The sequence below is a fragment of the Coenobita brevimanus genome, chromosome 93 (assembly GCF_032717465.1).
Source record: "Coenobita brevimanus isolate Jiangsu-jjx chromosome 93, ASM3271746v2, whole genome shotgun sequence".
Taxonomy (NCBI): domain Eukaryota; kingdom Metazoa; phylum Arthropoda; class Malacostraca; order Decapoda; family Coenobitidae; genus Coenobita; species Coenobita brevimanus.
In genome coordinates, this window is record NC_137046.1 from 61,244,696 (window position 1) to 61,258,026 (window position 13,331).

The window sequence follows — 13,331 nt, forward strand, 5'->3', positions numbered from 1 at the left end:
ATATTAGCGAGGCGGTAAGTTGTGTTCAAAGCAAGTGCAGTGTGTTATCAGCCAGACAGAAAGCTAAGATGCCTGCAATAATCCCCTTGAGACAACCGGCCACCTTGTCAGCTCTCGAGATTGTAGTAATGGCAGTAATGGGGTACAAACGGCTCTTTAATTGATGTAATTAAGAGCATCCAACAAGTAACTTATCAGAAAGAAGCCCTAATTACAACAAAAGGTTTCGCAATCACCTTTCGATCCCCTTTCCTTTCCTGCTCGCCCCACCTGCAGATAGAAGTTTAATCTGATGATAATTCTTCCACAGCCGGCCATGTACAAATCCGCCTCTTATTCTCCGGTACATGAAGCAAAGGAGGCAAGACTCTTACATACGGTACAGAGATTTTCCTGCTCAGTGACAAGGGTTGCGTTGCTTATCTCTGCATACTTCTTCGCTCAGTGCACCTAGTTCCTTGCAGCATATGCCCCGTTAGCTTCGTGCGGTGAAGAAAGAGAGAGGGAGAAAGAGGAACAGAGGATAGGGAGAGAAGGGGTCAGAATCTATCCCAGCATCTTTCACACGCATCCTAGCCCCTCAAGCCTCACGCTCACCTTAGGCTCCTCTAGAACGTGAGAGTCTAACTTTCCCAACATCAGCCTTGGAAAAAAATGTAACTCTCATATGGCCAAGTTATATATAAATCTTTTTTTGGTGTGTGTGTGTGTGTGTGTGTGTGTGTGTGTGTGTGTGTGTGTGTGTGTGTGTGTGTGTGTGTGTGTGTGTGTGTGTGTGTGTGTGTGTGTGTGTGTGTGTGTGTGTGTGTGTGTGTGTGTGTGTGTGTGTGTGTGTGTGTGTGTGTGTGTGTGTGTGTGTGTGTGTGTGTGTGTGTGTGTGTGTGTGAGATCATTATCTTCATCAATCAGGTCAGCTCCACAGGTCCAGTTTAGCCCATAGCGTGAGGAAAGGAAGATGGAGGAGAGCAACCACCACCAACACCACACCACCACCCAAGGATGTATGGTGGTGAGATAATGGGTGTAAAATGACGGGTTGATGGGAGGGATGGAGAGGAGGTCAACACCGGGGGATGAGCGATGATCTCCCACAGGAACCATAGCGGCCTCACTACACGTGGGCGCGGACACACACGTACGCATGCACAGACACATGGCGCACACACACACAATCACTTACACATGGCGCACGCACGCAAGCACGTGCGCACGCACGCAAGCACGTACGCACGCACTCACACAAATATATAAACACAAAGCAAACACACACACACACATACAGAGAGAGAGAGAGAGAGAGAGAGAGAGAGAGAGAGAGAGCGTACTATCTTCCCTAATTACAATGTTTCTGATCAGGCTGCAACGATTTCCACGCAAAAATTTCAGCGGCAGAGATGAAAGAGACGCATGCGAGAGACAGGCTTGTGAAACCTCCATTACATTATGTTTTTGGTGTCAGGGGCAGAGTTTATATATTTCTGGGTAAATCGGTGGCCAAAGAGAAATTATGAAAACCGTAATCAAAAGTTGCGCTAATGAAACACAAGGAACGAGAGAGGCTTAAATTACTCCGCCAGGTGTAAAAAAAAAAGGAGGAAAAAGTAACTGGGTACGAATAATAGCAAATCTTAGCTAACTCGCGGCAAACTAGCGAGAAGCCACACGTCACTCCGATAAAGTACTGCACTGGCCAGCTGTGGAGGTGGAGTAGTGGTGGTGGTGTGGTTGTGGTGGTGCAGTATGGCGTGGCGTGGTGGTAGCTGTGATTGTGTGGCTGTGATTTTAGTTTGGCAGTGGTGGGTATGGTGGTGTGGTGCAGTTGTTGTATTATGGTTGTAGTTGTGGTTGTGTGGCGTGTGTGATGGTGTGGTGCGATTTTGGTAGTGTGGTTGTAGATGTGGTTGAGACTTTAGTTTAGCAGTAGTGATTGTGGTGGTGGCTGTTGTTGCTGCGGTGTTGGTGGTGCGGTTGTGATAAAAATAGTGGTTGTTTCAGCAGTGGTAGAATTGTGGTTATACTTGTACTGCTCGTTACTGGTGTAGCAGTGATGGTATGCTTGGGATTTCAGCGGTGGTAGTGGTAGGGGTTGTGGTGCGGTTCTGGTGACTAGTCGAAGTGGTGACGATTGTGGTGGTGGCACTGATTGTGGCATTAGTGGTGCCAGTGGTAGGCGTGAGGGAGGGGTTGAGTGCCACTTGTGCCACTTAGTTTATAGGTCTAGATACCTTGCCTTTTTGGTCACACATCGACCTTGCTTCTGTTCCTTCACTGTTGAACTTCGGTAAGTATTTTCTGGCTTATACTAATCAAGCTTGGAGAATCCTTGGGCTGTTTTAATCCATCAATTGGGTGCTGTATTCTAAACTTCATTATTAATATATCGAGACAATTTTATTAAGCTTGAGGAGAGAAATCAGGCTGTGAAAGGGTTGATGGAGACCGTTTCTAACCCCGACACTACAAATGGTTTCTCCCAGGTTACCAAAATCGTCTGGAGGTAGTAAGATGAAACTAAAAAGAAGAAAGTAATCAGAGTCAAGCGGTCTAGTGTTCAATGTTACCCCTGCAATTCTTTCTCTGCCATAGTTGAACTTTATTATCATTCCTGTCAGCGTTAAACAATTATATTCAGCTGTCTCGAGGAAAATCGTGGACTACAATGGTGAAATTGGGTAACCTTTCCAGTACAGAGGGCATACGAGCCTGACCTACCCCACCACTGACCCCATTACCACCTATTCATCGTCTTAGCCATTAGCGACACCATTACTTGCCACACCCCACCAGTTAACCGGGAATAAATGAGGCCACTTTATCATTTGCACCAGGTGTGGGTCTGTCTGCTGTCCTATATTATTCTTTCCCTCCTACTAGCACCAGTTTCCTGCATCCTCCATGTACAACCGTTCCATCATACTTTTTTCAGTCACCACTTCTCCCGTTGCATTTCAAGTTTCCTCCTCCCATCACACTTTTCCTGTCATACTTCTCCAGTTATTCTCCTGCCAACACACTTTTCCATCATCATTTCTTCCGTCATACTTCAAGTATCTTTCTTCCATAACACTCCTCCTGCCTCAGTTCTCCAGCCGCAACATTATTCCCTCCTGTTGCAGACTACTTTTCCCGTCATTATCATATCCAAAGGTGGATGTTGCGTGTATGTGCGCAAAGACCTTACTTGTTCTTGTGATCTCGGACTTGAAATTCCCAGTTCTTTACACTCTGATTACGAGTATTTTGCGGTTTCTAAATGATTATACTTGTGATTAAAACCTACCACTAATTCTATTGACTATCCAAAAATCTTTGTGTTTCAAAGAAAAGAATGTTTTTCCATTTTTCCAGTTCTCTGTGGGTTCCATATTAAATTTTCATTTTCGCCGTCACCTTTGGCTCTCCTTTCTATTCACTGAGCCACCTGGTGAACAAGTGTACATATATTCTGTCTTTAAAGACTTGGAAAAGCATACCTGACCGTTTTAAAGAGAGTTTCAGTCCACTTTTCACAATTCATCCCTCCGTTTATTCTGCTGTTCTTTTTTCTTCACTAGGCTCCTGATGTCACAGTCTTATGTCGGTAACTTATTCTATCGCTCCAGTACAGACCTTTGGACCCTCCTAACAAGCGACATTTGTGGTAGTACGGCGCTGTAGATTGGCAGGTTCTCAGACAATACTTCTATAAACTCCTCTGGAATGACTATTGTCCATGTCGCCGGAAGACTTTTGAATGTGCAAGCGTATTACGGAGGTTATTTCTCTGTCTCTCTTTATCTCAGGTGCTCTCTGTGGTCGTTCTCCAGCTGGTGTTACGGACGGTCACTCATCTTCTATCGCTGTCAATTGTGCCGTCGTTAAGGTTTAGTCTTCCACCAACTCATTTCCACCATTCATCTCTTAGTCTCATTATCTACATTAGTTATATCGCCTCAGTTCTCTTGCATAACCACTTTCTCAGAGGCTCCAGATGTTGAAAAGGCTCCAAACTTTTTTTTAGCCTTTCGCCGGTGTCTTGGTCGTCTGTGTGTAGAGTATATATAGCTCTCATAAGTGAAAGACTCGTCATTAACAATACTTCTAAACTAGTGGAATTAATGGCTTATCATCTCATAACTTTTCCTTTAATTCTTTTCAGTTCTTTCTATCTTCGCTGCGACGTTGATGCATCGCTCCCTCTTCACTATCAGTGCTGCAGTTAACACTGTTCTTTAAAATCTGTCCGAATGCCTTTCTCATTTCAAGGGGTTTGCAGCACCCGTCTATCGACGCACGTGCAAACCTGTCCATTTACTGAGCAACACTAATGCATTAATTGTCAGGCATTTTCAATCCTCCATAAACACGTCATCTCTGAAACACGCTTTCTCCATGCCTTGCCCTGTCCTTGTAACTTCTAATCTTGCAAAGGAAATATGGCCAGGCGTCACGAAATGAATGGATCTCGAGTCTGTCTTGCTCCTGTTAATTTTTCTTTTGGAATGAACAACTTTTGATGGTGTCAGGCCTTAGTTTCTTCTTTCTACATTAAAATAAACTTCTCTTATTCTCCTCCTGCCGTCACACTCCTCCCGCCAGACGCATGTGCCCAGCAACGGCCTTCACCACATTGGATCAACTTTCACTAACTCAGATAATAATACATTTACCGATTTCAAGGACTGTTAACCATATATTATAAAAATGTGCTTGCTATTGCTCAAACTAATAAATTTGATGCCAAATAGCTGACCATCTGGGGACAAAATTGGCAATGTCAGCTTGTTATCTATGGTTTTCTGTCTACCTGTCTGTCTGTCTATTTATCTATCTATTTTCCTCTTTGCCTGCCTCTGTCTGTGTCTGTCTGTTTACCTATTTATTCATCCAGTTTCTTAATTATCCATGTTATGCCTATCTGTCTGACTTATCTATCATGTGTCAAACTACCTCTCGACCTACCCATTAATGTGTCTATTTGTCTGTCTGTATTTTATCTACTGTATATTCGTATTATCCATATTATATCTATCCACATATCTATTAATCTATCTACACATAAATCCACACTCCATCCCCCCTCCACCCCACTCCCTCTATAAACACCAGCTCTCCTGTGGGAATCCCTGGGCCGTGATCTGCCAGTAATTAGGCTCGTCCAAGGAAGGGTAGGGATGCTCCTCTTCTAACCGCTATAGTTCTTCCCAGTCTTTTTTTCTTTCCATTAGATTTTTTACCTTTTTCTTCCCCCCCTCCCCCCCCTCTCTCTCTCTCTCGTCTCGTATCAAATCGCGCCACGCCAACATCACCCTTTGGGCACACATAACAGTACATACCCCTCAACCCCCCTCCTCTCCTCTCACACACTCTCTCTCTCTCTCTCTCTCTCCACGTCCCTATGGTTGCACGCCACGACAAAAACCAGTGTCCAACATTTTAACCTTCCACTTGTATGAGAATCTTCTTTGGGCGTGCAATAATCTTTTTTTCGTGTCCAGTACACTTTCTTGCTGGGTGTACAGTTCTTAGTACTAATGTATGATTATTACTGTGTGTGTGTGTGTGTGTGTGTGTGTGTGTGTGTGTGTGTGTGTGTGTGTGTGTGTGTGTGTGTGTGTGTGTGTAATGAGGGTTAGGGTGTGGAATGAGCGGGGTGTATGTGAGAGAGAGGGAGTGTGGAGTAAGGGAGAAGTGTGGCAAGCCAGGCGTAGTGGTGATGTGGGGAAAGTGATGAAAAAAAAAAAAAAAAGAGAGGAACATTTAGCCTGACAGGAGGAAGTTATGACATGACAGACTGGCTTGAGAGCAGCTGGCATTGCTCTGGCTTGGGTGCATGAAACATATGGAGTGATTATGAAGCCTGGGTCATGGAAGTTCAGGGATAGATGGATTGACCTGCGTCCCTGAAGCAAATGGGTTGAGTTGAAGGGAGGGAATGGAAGTCAGGATACCAATGATGGCTTGTGGGATAAAAGAGAAGTGGCTTGGTACACAAGGGAGGCTTGGGTGAGGGGCTTGCCTGGCTGGCTTGGAGGAAGGTAAAGGTTGAGATGTACGAAGTGGCTTATTATAGAACAGGAGGAAAGCTGGGACATATTAGGTGGTTTGGGAGGCAGAAGGGAGTCAGGTATATAATAAGTGGCCTGGAGGAAGAAGAGGAGAGGGAGGTACTGGGACACATGGCCTGGGTAAACAGAGGACAGAAAAATCCGAGAGAGCAGGTAGCGGAGGGCTGCGCCGGCCGAGGTGTTCCATTGAAGGATAAGAATATTAGCAAACAACTCTCTGGGCGGTGAGTTACGAGGGAGCAAATCCTGAAAATATTGGTGGCCGCGGGAGCCGGTAATAGAGGGTAACTGAGCACAGCGCAATACTGTGCTCTGGATTATGACATATCGGTAGATTTTGTTAGGAAAGTCTGATAGTACAGCCTTTCCCACCAGGTGAAGTTATGGGAGAAATTTCTCACATTTATATGAATAAATTAGTTTATTGTAAGTATACAGGCTAATCTCATTATGCATGCGACTGTATTTTACGTCCGTATGTAAACAACGAACATGAAATGTAGTTAGCAAATTCTCTACAAAAATATCCTACCTTCCGCCTTAACATTTTATCTTTCCAAAACAGTAACATGATATCAAGGTTGTTACTAACTCGAATTAGTTTTAAACTCTCTCAAGGGACGTGGTTTCCCTCGGCTGAGTATAATCATCTAATCTTGGTAAGAACAAAATGCTAGAGTCAAGGAATACAAGTACAGTAGCTGTGAATTCACAATAACTAGACTGTCCTTCAACTTCCCTCTACAACAAACTTTTCATCATTAACAGGTTTTCCCTGTCATCTCTGACGTAAAAGACTGGCGATTTTCTCGGCTTTTCATTTACACAGCAGGTCAACATAGGAACAGTTCACCTTTTTATCTAACTAAGTATTTTAGAAACTCAAATGTAATGCATCTAAGCATATGTAATTATACAGTCTTTCATCTCCACTTTCTAGTTTTAGAAATGGTAAAATACTGGGTGTATACGCGTTTGCAACCTTGACACGGCGTGGGGGGGGGGGCTGTTCAAATGGACGAATGAAGCCAGAAGAATCATTGATCAACTTTTATTATTATTATTATTATCATTATTATTATTATTATTATTATTATTATTATTATAGTTTCACGATACTGAAACCAAGTGAACCATTTTATACTCGGGCAATATTCATAAATGCGTTAATATGTTTCATTTTACCAGTAATAATCAAGGGTGACGCTATTATATTTTAAGAGTTGGAAAAAGGCCAGACGTGTAAAGGGATTAATGACAGCGAGTGCAGGGCAGGGGTGGGGGATGGAGGGGGTGGGGTTCAGGGGGGTGGGGGTTGAAGGGGTAGGGGAAGGTGAGGTGAGGTAGGTCAAGCATGGAGGGCGGGGACGGGAGCAATATCTGACCCTTGACCTGACTGGATTGGCATGACAGGGGGGGAGCAGTGACGGGTGACGGGAGGAGCTGTGAAGGGTGACGGGGGAAAATGTGACGGGTGGCGGGGGGAGCTGTGATGGGTGACGCAGGGAAATGTGACAGGTGACGGGGGAAGTTATAACGGTGACAGGGGAGGTTTGACAGGTGACAGGGGAAGCTGTGACGGGTGACGGAGGAAGCTTTGAAAGGTGACGGGGGAGCCTTGACTTGTAACGGGGCAGCTTTGACGGATGACGAGAGGAGTGGTGACGAGTGCCAGCGATGGGAGGCTGAAAGGAAGGGTAACGATTGGCGAAGAAACAGAAGAAGGTTTAAAAGAACACCTATCAACCACACGAGAGTCATGAAGCCAGACATTTTTTTCTAAGTCTCATTTTTCCCCTAGAATACAACCTGCAACCGTCAATGTTACAATCAAGTCCCTAATTATGGCGGGATATATAAAACCAACGGGTGACGAGAGAATTGTAAAGGCTGACGAAACAAGTGTAATGGGTGAGTAGGAGGGTGAAAGACGAGAGAGACGTGTGATGGGAGATGTACTGTGACCATAGGGGTGGAACTCGGTAATTGAACAAGGCAATCTGAACTTGGATGAAGAAACGTGACTGTGGAACAAGAAAATGCGGCTAAGGAGAAAGAAATACTGACTGGAAAAAAAAAGTATCAAAAATAATATAATGTGATCAAAGAAGTGGAACTCAATAATAAAACAAGACAATCTGACTGTGAACTAAGAACGTGACTGTGGAACAAGAAGATAAGGCTAAGAAAAAAAAAAAAAACTACTTTAAGTAAAAAAAACGCAGCTACCAAGAATATACCGTGATTGTAACAAAAAAGTAGCTAAGATTCAATATATTCTGACGAAAAAAAACTAACAAACTAGATTCTGTGTCAAGAATAGAAACACGAATAAGAAAAAATAAACTGTGGCTGTGGAACAAGAACGAGGCTAAGGAGAAAACACACACACACACACACACACACACACACACACACACAGCTGTGGAACAATATAATTCGGGAAGAAATTGAACCTGGGTGCGTAACAAGAAATGAAAATACACTAGCTGTGGAAGAACACAATACAGAGTACATGAAAGCGGCTGTGGAACAATATAATCAGAGCAGAACAAGAACCTGGGTGTGGAAGAACAAAAAAAAATAGCAGACGGAGAGCATAAAACACGGCAGAGGCACAAAAACGCGGCCAAGATCAATATAATGCATCCAGAGCAAGAACGGAGGCGTGGAATACAATACGCTGACTGTGTGAGATACTAATATTTCTGACTCACAAAAAGGTATCTCTAAAAATATAATCTACGTAAACGAAGACCATGAAAATGAAAGAAAATCAGCTGCCTATACTGTAGAAGAATACAACAAGTCTGCGGCCTAAGAATGAGTCAGAGCAACAACGCCAGGAAAAAGAATAAGAGCATATCAGTGGGGAAAGAATTGCGTAAATGTAAGAATCAAAACAAATGGAACAAATATGCAAACTCTACTTGCCAAGGTCGCAATATAATGAATAAGAGTGCGGAGGTGTTAGCGGGAACAGAGCAGACTAAGTAAGTGTAAATAATAACTGTAGTAAAAGAGGAAGTTTTTGTAACAGTATATTAGGTACGAATAAGAACATATCCTTGAGAGAAGAGGAGTAAGAGGTTAAGCATTAGAATCAAATATGAGGCTGTTGATATACTAACCCGATTAGGGAAGAATACAAAAAAAAAAAAGTTGCAATAAAAGCCTGTATAACAACACTGAAAACAACATGCCACTTGGAAAAAAGGGGTGAGAAGCAAAGTATAGGGATCAAACACGAGGTCATCAACGTTGCTTTGTATGGAATAATAATAAATAGCATGCCACTTGAAAAAAAAAAGGGAAGCATAAGAAACCAACATGAGGTGGCTGATATGTTAACCAGACTCACCAACGTCGAGAATCCTCTGCTTGACCGAGTGCTGCCGACTGTGCCAAAACTGCCACGCCTTGATCTCGTCCTCGGGGGTCTTCTCCTCCCTAAACACCAGCATCACCACACTCTGGGGAGGAAGGGAGAGAGGGAATGAGTAGGGGGAGTGAGGGAGGGAGTGGGGAGAGTGTGAGGACGGAACGAGCGAGTACGTGAGAAGGGAGTGAGCGAGTAAATGAGGAGGGAGTGGGCAAGTAAGTGAGGAGGGAGTGAGAGAGGAAGAAAAGGTACTCGTATGTGAGATGCCTGAAAAGAGGGCAGCGGGAGATGAGAGACAGGGAGGGACAGAGAGAGAAGGCGGAGCGGTGTGAGACAGTGATGAAATGAGGGATGTGAGAAAAGTGTTTAAAAGTAGGTAGGAAGACCTGTGTAAGCGACAGACGAAGAGAGAGACGCGAGAGTGAGAGGTAGGGAGAAAGTGTGTGTGTACGAGTATGGAGCAGTGTGTAAGAGTTGCAAGGAGGGCCATAACAGAGAAAGAGCAGGGGAGGGAGGGAGGGAGAAGTGGAAGCGGTGTGTGTGTGTGTGTGTGTGCGAGTATGAAAGAAGAGACATGAGACAGAGGTGGGGAGGGAGGGAAAGAGTGAGAAGGGGGAGATGTATGTGTGAGCAAGAAGGAAAGAAAGACACGAAAGAGAGACCGAAGGGTGGGGAGGGAAAGAGTGAGAACGGGGAGAGATATGTATGTGAAAGCCAGTGATCGATTCTTCCGGGGGGCTGGAAGAATCTGGTAACTAAGATTCTCCCCTGAACAAGTCACAAAGAAAGTTGATCAAGCATCCTTGTGTCCAATTAGTGCGCCTCAAGAGATAAGCATGCCAGGATTTGCCGCCAAATTAAAACACTGAACCACGAGACACAGAAGTGAAAGTACAGGTTACTCCCAGTCTACAATTATTTCTAGATAGCAAGCAGAGGTAATTTTCTTTTTTCTTTCCTTTTTTCAGTCAGCATCAATTAACCCCTTGAACCCGGCGATGTACTCTTTAGTGTCTGCTATCTCAATAAGCCTTTTATTTATATTCAGAAGGGGTTCTCGTATAGAAAAGGCTAATGAAGACTGTATCTAACCTCTCCAGTTCGAAAGGTCTATCCTCAGCTGAATAAAATCGTCTGGAGATGATACAGTGCAATTAAATCAGCCTTAAGGGGTTAAAACATGAATAAACGTCTGGCGCTGCGACCTACTACCCTCCTCCTGATCTAAGCATAAGATTTCCTAGATAAATCAAATAAATCCTAAACAGGCTCAAAAAAAAGTCTGCAAGCATCATACTGTACATGAGAAATTAGCCCCTTGTAGGTATTAAGAAACTCAACTATAAAGCTCTTGATTTTGAAGTGTCATGTACTGTTTATCATCATCATCATCATCATCATTACCATCATCTTTATCGTGACCCTCTTTCTCACCTAAAGATGGGGTGTGGTGGGGCACAGACAAATATCATCATCATTACCATCATCTTTATCGTGACCCTCTTTCTCACCTAAAGATGGGGTGTGGTGGGGCACAGACAAATATACCTACAAACACGAGCAGTGGAATAAATGTGTACACATAATGAGTAGATATATATAATATCATACATCCGCAAATAAGAGATAAGAAACACACACACACACACACACACACACACACACACACGACATGCGAAAATAAAATACAAACACACACAAGCAAGAGGCCATATACAAACTCATACAACAAGAAAATGAGAGAAATACACATACACACACATATACACACACACAGGCAGGAGGATATACGAGGAGAAAGAATAAGTGGGTGGGGGGGAGGGGGGGCGAGAGGCCGTGGGGACAATAGGGTTGGCTCTGCTTATACCTTGACAAACTATGACCCATTGAGCCAGGATTACAACTCACAGGGCTTACGGACGCTTATAGTCAGGTACTGGGGGAGGTTGTGGAGGAGTTGTGGTAGTGATGGTGGTGGTGGGGTGTTGTGGTGATGGTGGTGGTGGTCTAATAGTTATTGGTGAATGTGTAGCTGTGGTGAATGTATATATTGGTTTTGGTGGTTGTTGGTGATGTGCTCGTGTCGCTGTGGTGATGGTGTTGGTAGTGGTGGCTGGTAGTATGGTTGGAACAGTTTTGATGGGTACTTATGGTTGTGGTGGTGTAGCTGTGGTGATGATGGTGGTTGTGCTGGAGGTTGACACTGTGGTAGTGTAGTCATGAAGGTGGTAGTTAATAATATGACGACTTCGGATGGTTGTGGTAATGCGGTTGCTTAGCTGTGGTGGTAGTGGTGGTTGTGGTGACACGGCTCCGTAGCTGTGGTGGTACTGGTAGTGGTAGTTGTGGTGATGTGATTGTGTAGCTGAGATGATTGTGGTGGTAGTGTAATAAGACATACCCGTACACTGGCTGAAGGCGTTTGGGGAAATCTCTAGCAGGTGAAAGGGTAAGAAACTGTTATAGAGGGTAAGGGAGTTGTGGCTGTGGTGTGAAGGGCCGTATTTCGTAACAATTTCTCCATAGCGATTAATTTTACACAATACACTTCAATATCATCTTGTATATTATTGATGCAAACTATATCGATATTAAAAACGAAAAAAAAAAAAAGCAAGAAAATTCTAAGTTCTAAGACGGTAAATCAGCAAGAAAGAGGATGCTAAGGTGTAATATGCAAAAAATTAATCGCTAAAGAAGAGGCGTAAAGTCTCTTACATGCAAGCTAAAATACAGCACGGGGACTGATGCAGATGAGAGCAATGTAGGTGATGACGTGATTGTGGTCGAGATACAGGTAACAAAAAAGGTGAATGTTGTGGGTGTGGTTGAGATAGTAAGTAAGAGCACCTCCACACACCTGGGCGGACGCAAGGTATCAAGGAACATCGTGTGAAGCTTATCAGTCTAGGCGAAGTAAGATAAAGATGAAGATAATGGAAGGGTTAATACGGGAATGTAATATAGGAGCTTCTGAGAAAAAAAGTGTGTGTGTGTGTGTGTGTGTGTGTGTGTGTGTGTGTGAGAGAGAGAGAGAGAGAGAGAGAGAGAGAGAGAGAGAGAGAGAGAGAGAGAGAGAGAGAGAGAGAACGAAAACCAAGAAAATGTAAAGAAAAATGCAATAGTCTTCCAAGAAATCTGCCTGCATATCTGAACCACAGTGAAGTAAAACCCGATGAACCATTAAATCTATAATCATTCTCACTCGGAAGGTCAAGCAAGGAGCCCCCTCCCAGAGTCTCTTATGCATGAGGGGGCAAGCGCGATCCTCTCACTCGTCCGACCATATAATCACATCACAATTAAGAGCAGCCGCAGGGACGCAACACCTAATGTCAACAGCGCTACGGAAAATTCATGGCTTCGGGAGTTAAAGTTACTCCTACATACACTTTCTGGAGAGTTATGGCGCCTAAAAATAACTGCGTATCGGTGCCATTCCATCCTAATCGCTAAAAAAAACAACAACACTGGAATATTCTTAGTTCAATATCTAACTTGCTTCGACATACTGGTTTGTTTATGTCTGGGAAGTTTATGTTGGGCAAAAAATTACTGTGAATTGGTGCCACTTCATCCTAATCGCTACAAAAGAACACTACGGAAAATTCTTGGTTTCGAGATTTAAGTTACTCCTACATATAAATTTATGTATGTTTGGAAAGTTATGTGGGCCTGAAAGTAACTGTGTATTGGTGTCAGTAATTCTATCGCTTAAAATAATACTACGGAGAATTCTTGGTTTTGGCATTTAAGTTACTCCTACATACACGTTCTGTAAAGCTATGTTGCCTAAACATAACTACGTGTTGGTGCTGTGTCATCCAATCGCTAATAAACACTACTGAAAACTGGTTAAACTTCTTGTATGTGGAACAGAGGGGAAGGTTGGCATTCATGTA

The 13,331-nt window shown here is 43.6% G+C and overlaps 1 protein-coding gene across 1 annotated transcript in view; it reads right to left on the reverse strand.

Annotated features, from left to right (window-relative positions):
• Positions 1 to 13,331, reverse strand: part of LOC145412506 (protein grainyhead-like) — an 841,526-nt gene that overhangs the window by 41,934 nt on the left and 786,261 nt on the right. The window contains exon 10 of the mRNA XM_080282393.1: positions 9,409 to 9,520. Coding sequence (XP_080138519.1) covers positions 9,409 to 9,520 — 112 coding nt within the window. The remainder of the gene's footprint in view (positions 1 to 9,408; positions 9,521 to 13,331) is intronic.